At 42.1% G+C, this 23359-nt stretch overlaps 1 protein-coding gene across 1 annotated transcript in view; it reads left to right on the forward strand.

Annotated features, from left to right (window-relative positions):
- LOC124013377 (calcitonin gene-related peptide type 1 receptor-like) overlaps window positions 1–23359 on the forward strand; it is a 133254-nt gene that overhangs the window by 104093 nt on the left and 5802 nt on the right. Inside the window, exons 10-15 of the mRNA XM_046327682.1 lie at window positions 5450–5576; window positions 12114–12267; window positions 19211–19271; window positions 19418–19484; window positions 19822–20040; window positions 21462–21503. Coding sequence (XP_046183638.1) covers window positions 5450–5576; window positions 12114–12267; window positions 19211–19271; window positions 19418–19484; window positions 19822–20040; window positions 21462–21503 — 670 coding nt within the window. The remainder of the gene's footprint in view (window positions 1–5449; window positions 5577–12113; window positions 12268–19210; window positions 19272–19417; window positions 19485–19821; window positions 20041–21461; window positions 21504–23359) is intronic.

A 23359-nucleotide genomic window follows, 5' to 3' on the forward strand; every position in this document is an offset into this window, starting at 1 on the left:
TAACAATTCATAATCCACTTTCACTCTAGAATGGAAAGTACAACCTAACATCTCATAACCAAATTACAAACAAAATACTGTACATATTTGAGTTATAATTAAAATCATATTTGAAATGGTATCTGTATTCTTTAGTAAGAAGATGCAGAAGATTTTAGCTAAATATTTGTCAAAGGAAGGAGACAAAATATGTTTAATGTCTCAGTTGAATTTCTTTGAATTGGTTTAAATTACATTCTGCTTCCTTTAATTCAATTGAAATTCTGCTTCCTGTGTGGTATGGCCAATTCAAATTTCAATTCATGGGTTGAATTGAACTAGGCTAAATTTAGAAGTTCTGAATTGACACCAACCCTGTAAGACAGAGTGCAGGTGCACATTGTAATAGCAAAAAGTAAAACGATCAAACTACTCTGTATCTGTGTCTTGACAAGAAGAGAATAGAATACATCCCTTCATGGCATTGTAAAGCTCTAACGGAAGACCAACACGATCAGCTAATTATTATCTCTATGAAGTTTTATAGGTAGTAAGCAAAGCATTGATTTTAAGGGAGCATCACTTTTATAAGCATGGCAATGTATTTAAAGGCTGATCTCTTTCAACGTTAAAGTCATAATGTTGCATTAGACTTTCCAGATGTGCAGTTTACAGTGGTATTTGATGCGGTACAGCTGCACTGTCTTCTTATTTATGGCCTTCACTTCAGCACTGCCAGGGCTCGCCAATAAAAATACTCTGACTAGCCGTGGAAAAATACAGTTAGGTTAGCTTTAAAAATACTGCATCACTTGGTTATCTGAGCCTGTCCTACATGATGCAGTTGTCAAAAATGGTTGTGTGTTTTGTCCAGAATTATTCGATCCCTAGATAAAGATTAATAAAAAAGCCTGTATAAAATAAATCATGCAAATACTGAGCTATTCAATGCTCATTTTTTAAAATAAATAATATGATTTTATACTAATACTAATCATGACTTTTTTTTAAAGTAATGCAAAAACAATGATATGGATCAAATTGATTGAATCCCCTGTTTTCAATATTCAAGCACCCTTCCCCTGTGAGGATAATGGCACAGAGACTTTTTCAAAAATGTTTAATGAGTTGGAGAACACATTGGAAGGGATCTTAAACCATTCCTCTATACAGAATCTTTCCAGATCCTTGATATCCTTAGTTTGTGCTTATGGACGGCCCTCTTCAATTCAAACCACAGGTTTTCAATGGGGTTCAAGATGTTGATTTTTTGGTCAATGAACCATTTCTTTGTGGAATTTGATGTGTGCTTGGGGTTATTGTCTTTCTGAAACAGTCACTTGCGGACAAGTTTTCAGAGAAAACCATTTTTTTTGCAAACATGACCTGGTATTTGACAGAGTTCATATAATAATAATAATAATAATAATAATAATATATGCCATTTAGCAGACGCTTTTATCCAAAGCGACTTACATTCATGATGTCGTTGCGTTGACCACAACAAGAGCCCCAGGTCCAGTGAAAGAAAAATAGCCGCATGGCATCTAAGATGCACCACCATATTGTACAGTAGGGCTGAGCTATTTTCTGCATATGCATTGTTCTTGTGAAGGACAAAACTGCCATTGGTGTGCATGGTCAAAGACCTCTAGTTTCATGTCATCTGACAATCATGAACTTTACAGAGTACCAGGACATTTTAGCCTAAAAACCTGGTTTCCTCATGCCAGGAAGTTAAATGGCAGGAAGTTAAATGTTGTTGCTTGTTTAGGTGTGGCCAGAGAACATCCATATACACCAATATAACACCTTGGGGTAAAGAAAGTGATTCTGTCCTATTTTGTACTCATCCTAGTTTGAAGATATTCTGTTAAGACACTTCCTTTGTCTTTTTCCTTGTATTGGGTCATTTAATGGTAGCCTTGTTCTCCAACACACAACTGACCCAGAACCCTTACTAATGCTGCCATACTGAGATCTCCTTCTCCTTCTTCTAGAAACAACACATTAAGACTGCAACATTAGCTGATGACTGGAGACAGATAACAGGACATTGTTGCTGAAGTGTACACACGTTAGACACAAAGTGTTTTCACTATTTCACTCCAGTAAACACCATTTCCTGCAGTCAAATGACCAAAACACCTCTTTTGATAGAAAAGAGAATAATTTGATGTTTTGAGGCTTGATGTTTTGAGGCTTTGATGACTGCTGATCCGTGATGATCAGGAAGCTCCACAGGGGCCTCAAATAGAGTTGTTAATAATCTGTTTAGGGTGTGATTCTCAATAGGGTGTGATTCTCAATAGGGTGTGATTCTCAATAGGGTGTGACTCTCAATAGGGTGTGATACTCAATAGGGTGTGATTCTCAATAGGGTGTGATTTTCAATAGGGTGTGATTCTCAATAGGGTGTGATTCTCAATAGGGTGTGATTCTCAATAGGGTGTGATTCTCAATAGGGTGTGATTCCACTTGTTGTTGGAAGTCGTGTGTGCTAGTATTTAACATGGGTGAACCAAAGCAAATTATTTCAGCCCCTTTTGTGTTGCTTGAGAGAAAGTTATAAATTGTTGTCCATTGTTATACCAGTTTACAGCATGCTCTGACTACAATGGCAATCTTGATTTAGTATATGAGGTTCCTTGGTTCAGATATTTCATTCTAATGACTCTCTGTTTGAACCTATTTCACAGGCGACTGCAACATCTGACTAAGTCATTATGGGCCAGAGTTTAGTTGTTCCAATGGTTTATGTTATTTATTGTCCTGTTTACTACATCAAAGGTCGGAATATTTTTGTTAGGATGAAATATGTTCATTTTACAGTTTTTATGGCAACGTGCAGAATGGATGAAAACACGTTTTATTATGGCTAATTGTAATAATAATAGACCTCTAGCTTTGTAGAAGATACTGTAATCTGTAAATATCAACTGTGAACGGATTTTTCATATTTCATATACTAACGATTTATACTGAGTGCACAAAACATTAAGAACACCTGCTCTTTCCATGACATAGACTGACCAGGTGAAAGCTAAAGTCCCTGTGTAGCTGAAGGGGAGGAGACTGGTAAAAGACCGATTTGCAAGCCTTGAGACAATTGAGACATGCGGAGAATGTGAAATACAAAAGAGTGCCTTTGAACAAAATATGGTTGTAAGTGCCAGGCGCACCAGTTTGTGTGAAGAACTGTTGCTGGGTTTTTCCATGCTCAACAGTTTCCTGTGTGTATCAAGAATAGTCCATCACCCAAAGGACATCCAGCCAACTGTGGGAAGGATTAGAGTCAACATGGGCCAGCATCCCGATGGAACGCCTGACATTTGTAGAGTCCATGCCCCAATGAATTGAAGCTGTTCTGAGGGCAAAAGGGGGTGCAAATCAATATTGGAAGGTGTTCTTAATGTTTTGTACACTATCAAAATTATATAGCCTATGTACTCCACAGTGTATTTACCATGAATATTTTCACACTAGAAAATATGATAACCAGTTTCATCTTTTGGCTTCAATGCCTATATTATGGTTCTGTATGTTTTCTTCGTGTTGTTTCACTACAGGACCTTTTTCATTTTGATGCTCTTATTGTAAGTGTATATACAGTTGAAGAAGGAAGTTTACATACACCTTAGACAAATACATTTAAACTCCGTTTTTCACAATTCCTGACATTTAATCAGAGTAAAGTAAAAAATCCCTGTCTTTGGTCAGTTAGGATCACCACTTTATTTTAAGAATGTGAAATGTCAGAATAATAGAAGAGAGAATTATTTATTTCAGCTTTTATTTCTTTCATCACATTCCCCGTGGGTCAGAAGTTTACACACACTCAATTAGTATTTGGTAGCATTGCAATTGTTTAACTTGGTTCAAACTTTTCGGGTTGCCTTCCACAAGCTTCCCACAATAAATTGGGTGAATTTTGGCCCATTCCTCCTGACAGAGCTGGTGTAACTGAGTCAGGTTTCTAGGCCTCCTTGCTCGCACACACTTTTTCAGTTCTGCCCACAAATTTTCTACAGGATTGAGGTCAGGGCTTTGTGATGGCCACTCCAACACCTTGACTTTGTTGTCCTTAAGCCATTTTGACACAACTTTGGAAGTATACTTGGGATCATTGTCCATTTGGAAGACCGATTTATGACCAAGCTTTAACTTCCTGACTGATGTCTTGAGATGTTGCTTCAATATAACCACATAATTCTCCTACCTCATGATGCTATCTATTTTGTGAATTGCACCAATCCCTCCTGCAGCAAAGCACCCCCACAACATGATGCTGCCACCCCTTTGCTTCACAGTTGGGATGGTGTTCTTCGGCTAACAAGCCTCCTCCTTTTCCTCCAAACATAATGATGGTCATGATGACCAAACCGTTCTGTTTTTGTTTCATCAGAACAGAGAACATTTCTCCAAAAAGTACGATCTTTGTCCCCATGTGCAGTTGCAAACCGTAGTCTGGCTTTTCTGTGGCGGTTTTGGAGCAGTAGCTTCTTCCTTGCTGAGCGGCCTTTCAGGTTATGTCGATACAGGACTCATTTAACTGTGGATATAGATACTTTTGTACCTGTTTCCTCCAGCATCTTCACAAGATCCTTTGCTGTTGTTCTGGGATTGATTAGCACTTTTCGCACCAAAGTACGTTCATCTCTAGGAGACAGAATTCATCTCCTTCCTGAGCGGTGTGACGGCTGCATGGTCCCATGGTGTTAATACTTGCGCACTATTGTTTGTACAGATGAACATGGTACCTTCAGGTATTTGGAAATTGATGAACCAGACTTATGGAGGTCTACAATTATTGAGGTCTTGGCTGATTTCTTATGATTTTCCCATGATGTCAAGCAGAGGCACTGAGTTTTTGAAATACATCCACAGGTACACCTCCAACTGACGCAAATTATGTGAATTAGCCTATCAGAAGCTTCTAAAGCCATGAGATAATTTTCTATAATTTTCCAAGCCGTTTAAAGACACAGTCACCTTAGTGTATGTAAACTTCAGACTCACTGGAATTGTGATACAGTGAATTATAAGTGAAATAATCTGTCTGTAAACAGTTGTTGGAAATATTACTTGTGTCATGCACAAAGTAGATGTCCTAACTGACTTGCCAAAACTATAGTGTGTTAACAAGAAATTTGGGGAGTGATTTAAAAACAAGTTTTAATGACTCCAACCTAAGTGTATGTAAACTTCCAACTTCGACTGTAGTTCTGTCCTTGAGCTTTTCTTGTCTATAATTGTTCTGTATTATGGCATGTTTTATGTTCTGTGTGGACCCCAGGAGGAGTAGCTGCTGCTTTTGCAAAAGCTAATAGGTATCCTAATAAAATAAATAACAATCATTTTGTAAATGTTTATTGTAGTCCTCTCTGTGAATGTCTGCTTGGGTAACCACAGCCAGACACATATCATATGTTAACATTATTATTTATGCTGTATGTTTGTCTTCACTCAGGAACCTGAGCTGCCAAAGGATCACGCTTCATAAGAACCTCTTCGTTTCCTATGTCCTCAACTCCGCCCTAACTCTCATCTACCTCATAGCAGTGGTCAACAACACAGATGTAGTGGAGAGAAATCCAGTAAGTCTCACACATTTCATCTATAAATTCCAGTAAGTCTCACACATTTCATCTATAAATTCCAGTAAGTCTCACACATTTCATCTATAAATTCCAGTAAGTCTCACACATTTCATCTATAAATTCCAGTAAGTCTCACACATTTCATCTATAAATTCCAGTAAGTCTCACACATTTCATCTATAAATTCCAGTAAGTCTCACACATTTCATCTATAAATTCCAGTAAGTCTCACACATTTCATCTCTAAATTCCAGTAAGTCTCACACATTTCATCTATAAATTCCAGTAAGTCTCACACATTTCATCTATAAATTCCAGTAAGTCTCACACATTTCATCTATAAATTCCAGTAAGTCTCACACATTTCATCTATAAATTCCAGTAAGTCTCACACATTTCATCTATAAATTCCAGTAAGTCTCACACATTTCATCTATACATTCCAGTCAGTCTCACACATTTCATCTATAAAATTCAGTAAGTCTCACACATTTCATCTATAAATTCCAGTAAGTCTCACACATTTCATCTATAAATTCCAGTAAGTCTCACACATTTCATCTATAAATTCCAGTAAGTCTCACACATTTCATCTATAAAATCCAGTAAGTCTCACACATTTAATCTATAGAATCCAGTAAGTCTCACACATTTCATCTATACATTCCAGTCAGTCTCACACATTTCATCTATAAATTCCAGTAAGTCTCACACATTTCATCTTTAAAATCCAGTGAGTCTCACACATTTCATCTATAAAATGAAAACAATTTAAGGGGAAGAGGATAGATAAGTCTCAGGGTTTCACTGCTTGATATTTTCAAAATATATATATTTTTTCATTCTTAAAACATAACACAGCCCTCGAGCTCGGTTTTACTTCATTCAAATGAGTTTACTATCAGTTTCAATCAACCTGAGTGCAGATGTTTTTTTAAGAGTTTTATGTTAGGATATGAGTATTTTTTGCATATCTTGTTGTGTGCACAAACAGCCAAGAGTTATCCTTCTCTTAGCACTCAAAGACTTCTGTCCCCTGTCAGACTTTTGAACAGTTGCCACTCGTTGAGTTTAAGTCGGAGCTGAATTCTTTGAATCCTGAGGCCTGTTAAGGTGAACATGGTAAATCTGCCTCTATGGAATGTAACGTTTCTGTATCTGGGATCATCCCTTTCTGGTGCTTTAAGTATTGTATTTTATGAGGCATTTTTATTGTCCACCTTTTGAGGAAATTATTTGATTATGGTATTGTGCAAGACAGAGTTGCTGAGTCTGTTCCCCAAAAAGTATTAATAGTCATTCAAAAACAAGCTAGAAAGATGTCAGAGATCTTGATCCAGAGAAATGGATACACTTGGGTAACCTTTGAGTAGATACATTAGTTTTTTCCTGGTTAGGTCACATGGTTAGTAAAAACTCCTGGTTGAACGTACACAGTAAGGTCCTGTTATCATGCTCTCGATTGGATCATCACTTTAGAGATGTCCTTCAGTTTATCCAGTCAAAGAAAATAACTCCCGTCTGGGTTTGATTTCTAGCCTCTCTTCTTCTCTTCTCCCCGTACCATCATGTTCTCACTGGAAAAACAGACTTCCAGCCTAATCCATCTGGCATATTCACAGTGGAAGGTTTTTTTGTTTCCTCAGATATACCAGCTGACCCTGGTGATCCAACTGACAGGGAGGAAGGAATGACAGCTTTCACAATAAATATTGTGGGAATGTAATTGGAAAACTCTTAATTTGATACCGAATGCTGGGGCTCTGGTTTATAGAGCAGGGGTTGCTGGGATATCTCCTCAGTTTAGGGTCTGGTGCCATAGCAGGTGCCAGCTCTCTGTTCATATGATTTCTTCTTTTATTTGTCCACTGAAGATGTTTGGTTGCTCTGATTAAACCTTGAGTCATATCTGAAGTCGCAGTGTCCATGAATTATCATTATTTAACCCGACCTTACAATATGAATAGCTATGTTCTAGCAGCATTGCCTCAGAACCATCTTTCCAAATCTGTCCTAAATGTATTATAATCTGCTTGCTTTGAGAAGCGGGAGAACTAAATTGCAGTTTGTCTTTCACACCTCAGACAACATGGTCTTGATATCGAGGGGTGGAACAACAACAAAAATCCCATCACAGTTGGTTGCACATACTGCACATGTTGAAATTCTGGAGCGCCAAATTTAGACTGGGTCGGTGTGATTTAGGGATGTGGTACTCTGTTGGGAGAATAGACTAGGTGCTCTCTGAACAAAAAGTAACAAGCGTTCTTTCTCTCTGGCGGATCACAGTAGAGACTCCAAGTCTGCCAGAAGCGGGAGGAGTGAGTCCCTAGTGCTCAGGCCAAACGAAGGACTAGGCCCAAGACATGAGACACACACTTTGTCAGACATTAGTAACTTAAACACACAGACTGTCCCGTTACATTAGGCTGGACGCCTCAGTTGGGCATTCAAGTTGAGGTAACTGTGGTTATGAATTGGTGGGAAAAATGAAGTGTTTAGATCACACCAACAGACCTTAGTGATGAGTGAACTGTATTTCAGCATACTTGTAATGGCACATGTGGATTCCATGTAAGGGCCAGGAGACATGAAGGGAGGGAGGGATGGGGGGAGGGAGGTGAAGAAGGAAAAGAAGGAGGAGGGTAGATGAGGGTCGAGGAGGAGGGTAGATGAGGGTAGAAGAGGAGGGTAGAGGAGGAGGAGGGTAGATGAGGGTAGAGGAGGAGGGTAAAGAAGGAGAAGGGTAGATGAGGGTAGAGGAGGAGGGTAGATGAGGGTAGAGGAGGAGGGTAGAGGAGGAGGAGGGTAGATGAGGTTAGAGGAGGAGGGTAGATGAAGAGGGTAGAGGAGGAGGGTAGATAAGGGTAGAGGAGGAGGGTAGATGAGGGTAGAGGAGGAGGATAGATGAGGAGGGTAGAGGAGGAGGGTAGATGAGGGTAGAGGAAGAGGGTAAAGAAGGAGGAGGGTAGAGGAGGAGGGTAAAGAAGGAGGAGGGTAGATGAGGGTAAAGAAGGAGGGTAGATGAGGGTAGAGGAGGAGGGTAGATGAGGGTAGAGAAGGAGGAGGGTAAATAAGGAGGAGGGTAGATGAGGGTAAAGACGGAGGAGGGTAGATGAGCCTAAAGGCCCTAACTCCCTATCCGGGAACAGGCCTCTCTCTCTGGGCATGAGAGTACACATACAGGCAGTTAGGCCCTAACTCCCTATCCGGGAACAGGCCTCTCTCTCTGGGCATGAGAGTACACATACAGGGTAGAGGAGGAGGGTAGATGAGGGTAGTGGAGGAGGAGGGTGAAGAAGGAGGAGGGTAGATGAGGGTAGAGGAGGAGAAGGAGGGTAAAGAAGGAGGAGGGTAGATGAGGGTAGAGGAGGAGGAGGGTAAAGAAGGAGGAGGGTAGATGAGGGTAGAGGAGGAGGAGGGTAAAGAAGGAGGAGGGTAGATGAGGGTAGAGGAGGAGGAGGGTAAAAGACGTAGAGGAGGAGGAGACATACATTGGGAAAGTTTTCAGACCCCTTCAGTTTTTCTACATTGTTACGTTACAGCGTTATTCTAAAGTGTATTCAATTATGTGTCCTCATCAATCTACACACAAAACCACATAATGACAAAGTGAAAACAGGTTTTAAAGAGTATTTTATTTACTTAAGTATTCAGACCATTTACTCAGTACTTTGTTAAAGCACCATTGGCAGCGATTACAACCTTGAGGCTTCTTGGGTATGATACTTCAAGCTTGGCACACCTGTATTTGGGGAGTTTCTCCCATTCTTCTCTGCAGATCCTCTCAAGCTATGTCAGGTTGGATGTGGAGCTTCACTGTAAAGCTATTTTCAGATCTCTCCAGAGATGTTTGATTGGGTTCAAGTCCGGGCTCTGGCTGGGCCACTCAAGGACATTCAGAGACTTGTCCCAAAGCCACTCCTGCATTGTCTCGGCTATGTGCTTAGGGTCATTGTTATGTTGGAAGCTGAACCTTCACCCCAGTCTGATGTCCTGAGTGCTCTGGAGCAAAGAATTTCTGCAACATTGAAGGCCCTGAAGAAAACAGTGGCCACTGTATGGCTAAGAGGTTCTGAAGGCTGCGTATGCTGCATATTCTATGTATACGGACCTCGGGGACAAGAGTCGAGAAGACATACAGTACCAGTCAAAAGTTTGGACACACCTACTCATTCCAGGGTTTTTCTTTATTTTGAATATTTTCTACATTGTAGAATAATAGTGAAGACATCAAAACAATGAAATAACACAGATGGAATCGTAGTAACCAAAGAAGTGTCAAACAAATCTAAATATATTTTATATTTGATTTTTTGAAGTAGCCACCCTTTGCCCTGATGACAGCTTTGCGCACTCTCTCAACAAGCTTCATGAGGTAGTCACCTGGAATGCATTCCAATTAACAGGTGTGCCTTGTTAAAATTTCATTTGTGGAATTTCTTTCCTTCTTAATGCTTTTGAGCCAATCAGTTGTGTTGTGACAAGGTAGGGCTGGTATACAGAAGATAGCCCTATTTGGTGAAAGACCAAGTCCATATTATAGCAAGAACAGCTCTAATAAGCAAAGAGAAACAACAGACCATTATTACTTTAAGACAAGAAGGTCAGTTAATACGGAACATTTCAAGAACTTTGAAAGTTTCTTCAAGTGCAGTCGCGAAAACCACGGGTTAAGCTGTGATGAAACTGTCTCTCATGAGGATGCAGAGTTACCATCCTCATAAATTGCGGCCCAAATAAATGCTTCAAAGAGTCCAAGTAACAGACACATCTCAACATCAACTGTTCAGAGGAGACTGTGTCAATCAGGCCTTCCTAATAATAGTAAGAGACTTGCTTGGGCCAAGAAACACAAGCAATGGACATTAGACATTACACTGGTGGAAATCTGTCCTTTGGTCTGATGTGTCCAAGTTTGATATCTTTGGTTTCAACCGCCATGTCTTTGTGAGACGCAGAGTAGGTGAACGGATGATCTCCGCATGTGTAGTTCCCACCGTGAAGCATGGAGGAGGAGGTGTGATGGTGTGGAGGTGCTTTGCTGGTGACACTGTCAGTGATTTATTTAGAATTGAAGGCACACTTAACCAGCATGGCTACCACAACATTCTGCAACGATATGCCATCCCACCTGGTGGGACTATCATTTGTTTTTTAACAGTACAATGACCCAACACACCTCCAGGTTATTTAAGGGCTATTTGACCAAGAAGGAGTGTGATGGAGTGCTGCATCAGATGACCTGGCCTCCACAATCACCTGACCTCAACCCAAATTGAGATGGTTTGGGATGAGTTGGCCTCAGAGTGAAGGAAAAGCAACCAACAAGTGCTCAGCATACGTGGGAACTCTTTCAAGACTGTTGGAAAAACATTCCAGGTGAAGCTGGTTGAGAGAATGCCAAGAGTGTGCAAAGCTGTCATCAAGGCAAAGGGTGGCTAGTTTGAAGAATCTAAAATAGATTTTGGTTTGTTTTAAAACTTTTTTGGTTACTACATACCATATGTGTTATTTCAAAGTTTTGATGTCTTTACTATTATTCTACAATGTAGAAAATAGAAGGAATAAAGAAAAACCCTTGAATGAGGAGGTGTTTCCAAACTTTTAACTGGGGCTGTACTTGTATGTAAATGTAATGTAGCTGCTACCAATTCCAGAATCGTCTAATCAGATCAGCACACATGTTCCGAGACAGAGTACTGAGAACAACAAATCTCAACACCTAGAGGAGTCAATGAATCTACATGGGCCCGTCCCAAATGGAACCATATTCCCTATAGACGGGTTGATTATTTAGCAACAAATCTGATGCGTGTGCAACTATGGGGCAAAACAGACTGGTTGGCTTAGATTGTTGACAACATGTAAACTATATATTTTTTCCACTTGTTGTCTCAAATACATCGTTACAGTTGTTGGGTTAGCTAGCTAGCGAATTTGAGCCATATTAGCATTGATCAGTCAAAACACCTCAAAACAAGACATTTTATCAAGATCAAGATGAAAGGAGTCACTTACGATTCCCCACATGGCAGTTTCTTGTCATTGTTGGTAACTATCTGGTCATCCAGACTCACAACAACACACAGACATCTGCCACATTGAAGCGTGCGTGTCGTTTTCGTGACATTGTCAGCTGACCCATCTACTGTATATAGTGCACCACTTTTGACCAGGGCCCATATGTAGGCAATAGTGTGCTATTTGACAGAAAGAGACATGATAGCATAGTGTTGACTGACAAGAATGTGTGTATATTATTGAACAGGATTTAGGCTACTTTGCAGTACATTTTCTTGTAAAATAAATACAATGTGCTGCAGTTACGATGGCCTAGAGAAAAGTGGAGCAAGGGATACGCTCCAGCAGTAGGGGGTAAAATGATGAACGTCCTCCTATTGGAAAATCAAAATACCCCCACTAACAATTGTGTGTCAGGGCTGGTTGAGCATTGGGCTTTGTGTTGTTGTTATTGTTGTGTGGTGTTGTTGTTATCTCTGTGTGACTCTCTGTGATCCTAATCCCCTGCAGGTTGGCTGTAAGGTGTTGCACTTCTTCCACATGTACATGCTGGGCTGTAACTACTTCTGGATGCTGTGTGAGGGGATCTATCTGCACACGCTCATTGTGGTGGCTGTGTTCGCCGAGGAGCAGCACCTACACTGGTACTACCTCCTAGGCTGGGGTGAGTCTTACTACCCGCCTTAACCACAGGGATCCCATTAGCTTAAAGAGATACTGTGAGATTTGGGCAATTAAGGCATTTTTCTACTTATGCTAGCTGTTCCGGTAGACTTATAATCGTTGCACTAACGATAGTTAGCGTTGGCTCATGAAAGTACCTCTAACTCCCTTCATACTGGACGCAGAGACATAAAAATGGTATCCGCAAGTTCATCTGACTCCCTTTGAACTAAAAACCAAAAACCTAAATTGTATGCAATAAGGCTGTATTAGTTATAGCCAGCAATTGAAAGCAATGCAAAAGGTTAATTGCAGAGTGGAATAGTCGAAGTGAGAGGGTCCACTCCCATCAAAATCGGCGCTCCTAGTGGCTGGGGACTTTAGTGCAGAGAAACTTAAAATCATTTGACCTAATTTCTACCAGAAAATTACATGTGCAACCACAGAGAGAAAAAATATAACTCTAGACCACCTTTACTCCACACAAAGAGGCAGGTACAAAACTGACCATAATTCTACCCTCCTGATTCCAGCACACAAGCAAAAACTAAAGCAGGGAGTACCAGTGACTCACTCAATACAGAAGTGGTCAGATGTTAAGCTACAGGACTGTTTTGCTAGCACAGACTATGTTCAGGGACGTATCCGATGACATTTAGGAGTATACCACCTCAGTCACCAGCTTCATCAATAAGTGCATCAATGACGTTGTCCCCACAGTAACCGTGCATACATACCCCAACCAGAAGCCATGGATTACAGGCAACATCCACACTGAGCTAAAGGTGAGATCTGTCGCTTTCAAAGAGCAGGACTCTAACCCAGACGCTAATAAGAAATCCCGCTATGCCCTCAGACGAACAGGCAAAGCATAAAATACAGGACTAAGATTGAATCCTACTACATCGGCTCCGACAATCGTCGGATGTGGCAGGGCTTACAAACTATTACGGACTACAATGGGAAGCACAGCTGCAAGCTGCCCAGTGACACAAGCCTACCAGACGAGCTAAACGAATTCTATGTGCATTTCGAGGCAAGCAACACATGAAGCATGTATAAGGGCTGTTCCGGACAACTGTGTGATCACGCTCACCATAGCCGATGTGAGCAAGACCTTTAAACAGGTCAACATTCATAAGGCCGCAGGGCCAGATGGATTACCAGGGCATGTACTCCGAGCATGCGCTGACCGACATTGACGGATCCAAAATGTCCCTGGTGGGTACATAGCACCTCTCCTCCGGACCGTACCCCCTCCCAGTCCACGAGGTACTGCAGGCCCCTCACCCGGCGTCTCGAGTCCAGAATGGCTCGTATCGTATACGCCGGGGACCCCTCGATGTCCAGAAGGGGAGGAGGGACCTCCAGCACCTCACCGTCCTGTAGGGGACCAGCTACCACCGGTCTGAGGAGAGACACATGAAACGAGGGGTTAATACGATAATAGGAAGGGAGTTGTAATCGATAACACACCCCGTTTATTCTCCTCAGGACTTTGAACGGCCCTACACACTGCGGCCCAAGCTTCCGGCAGGGCACGCGGAGGGGCAGGTTTTGGGTCGAGAGCCAGACCCTGTCCCCTGGTACAAACACGGGAGCCTCACTGCGGTGGCGGTCAGCACCCCTTTTCTGCTGTCCACTAGCCTGTTGAAGGGATTCCTGGACGGCCCTCCAGGTTTCTTTGGAGCGCTGCACCCATTCCTCCACCGCAGGAGCCTCGGTCTGGCTCGGATGCCACAGTGCCAGGACCGGCTGGTACCCCAACACACACTGAAAGGGGGACACATTAGTAGAGGAGTGGCATAATGAGTTCTGGGCCATTTCAGCCCAGGGGATGTATCTCGCCCACTCCCCTGGCCGGTCCTGGCAGTACGACCGCAGAAACCTACCCACCTCCTGGTTTACTCCCTCCACCTGCCCATTACTTTCGGGGTGATAACCGGAGGTCAGGCTGACCGAGACCCCCAGACGCTCCATGAACGCCCTCCATACTCAGGACGTGAACTGGGGGCCCCGATCAGAAACGGCACCCCGTAGTGCCGGAAGACGTGGGTGAATAATGCCGCCGCAGTCTGTAGGGCTTTTGGGATACCGTGCAACGGGAGGAGATGGCAGGACTTAGAGAACCGATCCACAATCACCAGAACCGTGGTGTTGCCCTGAGACGGGGGAAGGTCTGTCAGGAAATCTACGGATAGATGTGACCATGGCCGTTGTGGAACGGGGAGGGGTTGTAACTTCCCTCTAGGAAGGTGCCTAGGAGCCTTACTCTGGGCGCATACCGAACAGGAGGAGACATAAACCTTAACGTCCCTAGCCAAGGTAGGCCACCAATACCTCCCCCGAAGGCTCCCCACCGTCCTCCTCACCCCAGGGTGACCCGAGGAGGGTAGGACGTGAGCCCACTGAATCAGTTGGTCCCGAACACCAAGCGGCACATACCTCCACCCCGCCGGACACTGAGGAGGCGCGGGTTCAGCCCGTAACGCCCGCTCGATGTCCGAGACCACCTCCCATACCACCGGTGCCATCAGCTTTGAGGCCGGAAGGATGGGAGTAGGTTCGGTGGACCTATCCTCCATGTCGTAAAGGCGGGACAGTGCGTCCGCCTTCACGTTCTGGGAGCCCAGTCTATATGATAAAGTGAACCGGAATCGAGTGAAAAACCCGAATATACTCCAGATTTTGGTGGTCGGTCCAGATGAGAAAGGGGTGCTTAGCTCCCTCAAGCCAGTGTCTCCACACCTTCAGAGCCCTGACCACCTCTAACAACTCCCGGTCCCCCACATCATAGTTACGCTCCGCTGGGCTGAGCTTACTCGAGAAGAAAGTGCAGGGGCGGAGTTTTGGTGGCGTACCCGAGCGCTGTGATAGCACGGCACCCACCCCAGCCTCGGACGCGTCCACCTCCACTATGAATGCTAGAGAGGGGTCCGGATGCGCCAACACGGGTGCATCCGTGAACAGCGCCTTCAACCTGTTGAAAGCTCTGTCCGCCTCTGTTGACCATCGCAACCGCACCGGGCCCCCATTTAGCAGTGAGGTAATTGGAGCCGCTACCTGGCCAAAACCCCGGATAAAACTCCGGTAGTAGTTGGCAAAACCCAAAAACCGCTGCACCTCTTTTACCATGGTTGGAGTAAGCCAATTACGCACGGCCTTACTGCGGTCACCCTCCATCTCCACCCCCGAGGTGGAAATGTGATAACCCAGAGACGGCTCGTTTGGAGAACACACACTTCTCAGCCTTGACCTATAGGTCATGCTCCAGCAGTCTACCAAGCACCTTGCGTACCAGAGACACATGCGCGGCGTGAGTGGCTGAGTAGATCAGAATGCCATCGATATAAACAACCACTCCCTGCCCGTGCAGGTCCCTGAGAATATCGCCTACAAAGGATTGAAAAATGGCTGGAGCATTTTTTAACCCATACGGCATGATGCAGTACTCATAGTGGCCCAATGTGGTACTAAATGCGGTTTTCCACTCGTCTCCCTTCCGAATACGCACCAGGCTATACGCGCTCCTGAGATCCAATTTTGTGAAGAACTGCGCTCCCTGAAAGGATTCCACTGCCGTAGCAATGAGAGGTAGTGGGTAGCTGAACCCCACTGTGATGGCATTTAGACCTCTATAATCAATACACAGACGCAATCCTCCCTCCTTCTTCTTCACAAAAAAGAAACTTGAGGAGACGGGTGAAATGGAGGACCGAATGTACCCCTGTCCCAGAGACTCCGTGATATATGTCTCCATAGCCAACGTCTCCTCTTGGGACAATGGGTACAGGTGACTCTTGAGAAGCGCAGCGTTACCCTGGAGATCTATCGCACAATCCCTTCCCGGTCGATGTGGTGGTAATTTAGTCGCCTTCTTTTTACTAAAAGCGATTTCCAAATCGGCATACTCGGGGGGAATGCACACTGTGGGACCCTGGTCTGGACTTTCCACCGAGGTGGCACCGACGGAAACTCCCAGACACCTTCCAGAACACTCCTCTGACCACCCCTGGAGAACCCCGTCTCCACAAAATTTTAGGATTGTGCTGGTCCAGCCAGGAATCCCTAACACCACTGGAAACGCAGGCGAATCAATAATATAGAGACTGATACGCTCCTTATGATTCCCCTGCGTTACCATGTCCAGTGGGATTGTGGTCTCCCTGACCACCCCTGACCCTAATGGCCGGCTATCTAGGGAGTGCACGGGAAAGGGAGAATCTATCGGCACAAGCGGAACACCTAATTTAATAGCAAGTCCTCGATCCATAAAGCTCCCAATTGTGCCTGAATCGACTAGCGCCCTGCCCTATGCTGGGAAGAGGGGAAAAATGTAAGAAAAAAATCAAGACAAACATGTTCTGGGTGAGTTTGGTGCTGACTCACCTGTGGTGATCGAGAGATGTTCCGCCTGCCATCTCGACTCCCAGACCTTCGGTCAGAGTCGTGACACATGCACAGGAATAGGTCATAGAGGTTTTTATTTACCCAAATTAGGAGACAAAGGAGATGATCGTGGACTACAGGGACTACAGTGGACTACAGTGCCAAGCACATCCACATTCTCATCGACAGGGCTGTAGTGGAGCAGGTTGAGAGCTTCATGTTCCTTGGTGTCCACATCACCAACAAACTATCATGGTCCATTTTGTAACCACTCCCTCTTCAAATTAGGGTTGATTGGAAAAGCTGTTCAAAAGAGGACAATGTATTATTTCTTTGTACTCCCTGACGAAGGCCATGCAGCCGAAACGCGTCAGATTTTTAAAACCTTGTTTCTATTGAACATGCCATACAAATAAAGGCATTTTAATTCATTATATGAAGAGTGTCTTGGTCCTCCTTTCATTTATCTTTTTGATGACCAATTCACCCCTTTTACCAAAGAGCACCTTCTGTCTACCAAAATGCACTATTGTGTACCTTAGTAGAAAGAAGAGGAAGGGAAGCGCTACTAAAATCTATTTTATATTTGAGATTCTTCAAATAGCCACTTGATGACAGCTTTGCACACTCTTGGCATTCTCTCAACCAGCTTCATGAGGTAGTCACTTAGACTTTTGACCGGTAGTGTACATACTTCCTCTTCTCCCCATCTGCTTTTATGAAAACAAGTCACCAAAACAGCATTCTCAGACAGTAATTAAATGATTCACTTGATGGTCAGTCATGATAGTCAGTGATAATTATTCCCTTTTGTTAGCGCTTTATTTTACGTTTGAACATGTTACATTATATGTATTCTGCAGTTGTTTAGCTAAAATGGTTTCATTCAACGGACAAACCAGTTTTTCCCCCTTTATGTTGTCCTTGCTGGAATTGAACTCATATCCTTGTCAACTTGCCCATCTGTTTTTGGGTCATGTATTTCACCAACTATTCTATCTATTCTAATGACGTCTGAGGTAACATGATACAGCAATAAGTCTTCATAGCAACCTGTTGCATGTTATAGTGTGTTCAAAACCATAAACTCACCTAGCCTCGGAGGCCTCTGCGCTCCTATATCATGATTCATAGCCGATCTTCATATTTCATCACCTTGTACTCACTGTAGAAATAAAATAACATTGTAAACAGCTCCCACCATCGGTGAATCACACATAGATCAGCTTGTGTGTCACACAACACAATGGGACACAATCTGTGTTGGGACACAGGATCAGAGACAACCCTGAGGTCACTGTTAACTGCGACACTCCCTGTGTGTCAACCCCACCAAACCCTGTATCAGATTGACAGCTTTAGTAGCTCTTCCTATTGGATAGCTGCTGTTAACGTGCTGTCTGTTCTGTTCTCCCCCCTCTTTAATGGAGGAGTGATGTGTTATAATATGAGCCCTGCCTGTCCGATAAGTGATACGATAACTGTGAATGGTCGGCCATTATTAAAGATGCCGTGATATAACCTTGGGCAGAAGCTACAGTGTCTTTCACACAGCCACCCCGAGGAATGGATGGAGGACATCCAGCTAGTCCATCTGTAGCCAATATGGCCGTAGAGCTTTGATAAATCACTTCTAAACGGACCCGCAGCTCGGATTCATCTGTTTAATCTGTTTATGGCCCAGCTAAAATGAAACCCCCAATAAACACTGGTATGGTTGTGTTGTTAATGGAGAAGGATTTAACAAGACTGGATTATTAGAGGAAATTACTGTGTGGGTTTATTCTTGTTCAGCTTGTAGCAGACAGCATGATGAGGATGATCTTAATTTGATGACTTTTATTGCCAACAAATTTATTACATCACAGGTATTGATTGCAGATGAGGGTTAGGGTTAGTGATTTACATAAATTCATTGAAAACCCACACTAACACACGGTTATATTACTGTAACAGTATTGTACTTTTCATGTCTCCTACTGTTGGCCAGCTAATAGCCTAACCACCGATCAAGCAACATTATGGACTAAACATTCAAATCCTGTTGCTCCAGGATGATTTTTGTTGTGACAATATAGGTCAAATTAAGATCCTACACCTGTAGGATAGTATAAGCTTGTTTTGAATTTAGGAAGGGCTTCCATTGGCTGTCTGCACTGCCAGGTATCTTCACCTTAAAGGGTAGTTAAATTATGCTTAACAGCCTTAAAGGGATAGTTGACTCAAAATACAAATGAACATGATTTCTCCACTTACCTTGTCTGTGTTCATGTTCAGTTGTATTTTCAGTGAACTTCCCCTTTATCCTCTTCTATCGAAAATACAGAAGATAGACAAGAAGTTACTCTTATAACTGAGGGATTACATGCTAATTACTGTAATTTGTAAGTCGCTCTGGATAAGAGCGTCTGCTAAATGACTTAAATGTAAAATGTAATAACCGCAATGTAGATGTTTCCGTCATAATACACATAACATCATTCATTGATTGATTCATGAATTGATTAATTGACATTTTGCAGATGTCCTTACAGAGTCTTTCTTCTGATTTCCAGGGTTTCCCTTAGTGCCTGCATCCATTCATGCCGTGGCAAGGAAGAAGTATTTTGATGACAAGTGAGTGATGGTCCTCTGCACTAGTATTTTAAATAAACAGAGCAGCTGTGTGGTGGGTTGCAGTGAACAGATCTAGAAGGAGAAGAAGAAGAATTCATTGTCTGTTTGTAGACTTGTGTGACAGAGAATGTTTCTCCTTCCTGTAGCTGCTGGATGAGTGTCGAGACCCACCTGCTCTACGTGGTCCACGGGCCCATCATGGCAGCGCTGCTCGTAAGCTACATCCTACACTCTAGAACCTTAGAAAGTTATTTGGCTGTCCCCATAGCAGAATCATTTGAAGAACCCTTTTGGTTCCAGGTAGAACATAATGGTACTTGGATGTTCTTCAAGATCCAAACTTAATACGTAGGTAGCCATCATTGGACCAAAAATCATGTATTGTTATACTGTTGAATGTGCAACACATCAATCAAAGCTAATTGTGTCCTATGCTGGTGTTTAGACTTCCATTGTTTAGACAAAATCATTATAATCAGATTAGGTTGCAACTCTTTCAGACACAGCAACCATGTTCAGATGTTTATAAAATGCCTTCTTTCTTCCCCAGGTGAATCTGTTCTTCTTGCTGAACATCGTGAGGGTGCTGGTTACTAAGCTGAGGGACACCCACCGGGCAGAGTCTAACATGTACATGAAGGCAGTGAGAGCGACGCTGATCCTGGTCCCTCTCCTGGGCATCCAGTTTGTCATCTTCCCCTGGAGGCCAGAGAACCGTCTGGCGGGGGAGGTCTACGACTACATCATGCATATACTAATGCATTACCAGGTAATCGCTATGACTACATCATGCATATACTAATGCATTACCAGGTAATCGCTATGACTACATCATGCATATACTAATGCATTACAAGTTAATCGTTATGACTACATCATGCATATATTAATGCATTACCAGGCAATCGCTATGACTACATCATGCATATACTAATGCATTACCAGGTAATCGCTATGACTACATCATGCATATACTAATGCATTACCAGGTAATCGCTATGACTACATCATGCATGTACTAATGCATTTTAATCAGGTAATCGCTATGACTACATCATGCATATACTAATGCATTACAAGTTAATCGCTATGACTACATCATGCATATACTAATGCATTACCAGGCAATCGCTATGACTACATCATGCATATACTAATGCATTACCAGGTAATCGCTATGACTACATCATGCATATACTAATGCATTACCAGGTAATCGCTATGACTACATCATGCATATACTAATGCATTACCAGGTAATCGCTATGACTACATCATGCATATACTAATGCATTACAGCATATACATTACCAGGCAATCGCTATGACTACATCATGCATATACTAATGCATTACCAGGTAATGAAATATCATGCATATACTAATGCATTACCAGGTAATCAACTACATCATGCATATACTAATGCATTACCAGGTAATGAAACTGATCACTACAACTACATCATGCTTATATTAATGCATTACCAGGTAATCACTATGACTACATCATGCTTATATTAATGCATTACCATGGTAATATCTATATTAATGTATTATCAAAACATGACTTTATTAATGCATTACAAGGTAATGACTGTATTAATGCATTACCAGGTCATGACTATCATGCATATATTAATGCATTACCAGGTCAAATCTATATTACTGTATTACCAGATATTGACATTATTAATGCATTAGCAGGTAATGACTACATCATGCATATATTAATGCATTACCAGGTCATATTTATATTAATGTATTACCAGATAATGACTGTATTAATGCATTACCAGGTAATGCCTTTATTAATGCATTACCAGGTAATGACTACATCATGCATATATTAATGCATTACCAGGTAATGACTACATCATGCATATATTAATGCATTACCAGGTATGTAAGTCAATTGATTGTATGCTAGCAGAACAGTCTTTACCAAAGCTCTGATCTGACATAAGGTTCACTCTTAGAAAAAAGGGTTCCAAAAGGGTTCTTCCGCGGTCCCCATAAAATAACCCTTTTTGGTTCCAGGTCGAATCATTTTTGGTTCCAGGTAGAACTCTATTTACAGGGTTCTACATAGAACCAAAAAGGGTTATTTTATGGGGACAGCCGAAGAACCCTTTTAGGCTCTTGATAGCAACTTTTTTTCTAAGAGTGTGTGATTGTCTTGTTTTCCCTCCAGGGATTACTAGTGGCAACGATATTCTGCTTTTTCAATGGCGAGGTAAGCACTACTGTACTAATACAACACACAAAACACAGAATATCTTTCTTCATTCATTGGAAACCAGCAACTTCCCATTCAGTTGTACTCTTATATAATTTGTTTGTTGAGGTACAGTAGACAGTATACAGTAACAGTTTAAGCTTGAACCCCTGAAGAACCCTTACTATTGGTATGGTACCGTTTTAACAGAACCTCTGAAGAACCCTTACTATTGGTATGGTACCGTTTTAACAGAACCTCTGAAGAACCCTTACTATTGGTATGGTACCGTTTTAACAGAACCTCTGAAGAACCCTTACTATTGGTATGGTACCGTTTTAACAGAACCTCCGAAGAACCCTTACCCTTTGGTATGGTACCGTTTTATCAGAACCTCTGAAGAACCCTTACTATTGGTATGGTACCATTTTAACAGAACCTCTGAAGAACCCTTACTATTGGTATGGTACCGTTTTAACAGAACCTCCGAAGAACCCTTACCCTTTGGTATGGTACCGTTTTAACAGAACCTCTGAAGAACCCTTACTATTGGTATGGTACCGTTTTAACAGAACCTCTGAAGAACCCTTACTATTGGTATGGTACCGTTTTAACAGAACCTCCGAAGAACCCTTACCCTTTGGTATGGTACCGTTTTATCAGAACCTCTGAAGAACCCTTACTATTGGTATGGTACCATTTTAACAGAACCTCTGAAGAACCCTTACTATTGGTATGGTACCGTTTTAACAGAACCTCCGAAGAACCCTTACCCTTTGGTATGGTACCGTTTTAACAGAACCTCTGAAGAACCCTTACTATTGGTATGGTACCGTTTTAACAGAACCTCTGAAGAACCCTTACTATTGGTATGGTACCGTTTTAACTGAACCTCTGAAGAACCCTTACCCTTTGGTATGGTACCGTTTTAACTGAACCTCTAAAGAACCCTTACCCTTTGGTATGGTACCATTTTAACTGAACCTTTGAAGAACCCTTACCCTTTGGTATGGTACCGTTTTAACTGAACCTCTAAAGAACCCTTACCCTTTGGTATGGTACCGTTTTAACTGTACCTCTGAAGAACCCTTACCCTTTGGTATGGTACCGTTTTAACTGAACCTCTGAAGAACCCTTACCCTTTGGTATGGTACCATTTTAACTGAACCTTTGAAGAACCCTTACCCTTTGGTATGGTACCGTTTTAACTGTACCTCTGAAGAACCCTTACCCTTTGGTATGGTACCGTTTTAACTGTACCTCTGAAGAACCCTTACCCTTTGGTATGGTACCGTTTTAACTGAACCTTTGAAGAACCCTTACCCTTTGGTAAAGTAAAGTTTTTTTGTATATTACAGTTTTAATTGAACCTCTGAAGAACCCGTATACTTTGGTACATTGTTTATTGGTATAGTACAGTTTTAATTGAAATTCTGAAGAACCCTTACCTTTTGGTAAAGTACAGTTTTAATATAATCTTTAAAAGAACCGTTACCTTTTGGTAAAGTACAGTTTTAATAGAATCTTTAAAAGAACCCTTACCTTTTGGTAAAGTACAGTTTTAATAGAATCTCTAAAAGAACCCTTTGGTAAAGTACAGTTTTAATATAATCTTTAAAAGAACCCTTTGGTAAAGTACAGTTTTAATAGAATATCTTAACCCTTACCCTTTGGTAAAGTACAGCTTTTATTGAACCTCTGAAGAACCCTTACCTTTTGGTAAAGTACAGTTTTAATAGAATCTCTAAAAGAACCCTTTGGTAAAGTACAGTTTTAATAGAATATCTTAACCCTTACCCTTTGGAAAAGTACAGCTTTAATTGAACCTCTGAAGAACCCTTACATTTTGGTAAAGTACAGCTTTAATTGAACCT

Source organism: Oncorhynchus gorbuscha, linkage group LG24 (genome assembly GCF_021184085.1).
Source record: "Oncorhynchus gorbuscha isolate QuinsamMale2020 ecotype Even-year linkage group LG24, OgorEven_v1.0, whole genome shotgun sequence".
NCBI lineage: Eukaryota > Metazoa > Chordata > Actinopteri > Salmoniformes > Salmonidae > Oncorhynchus > Oncorhynchus gorbuscha.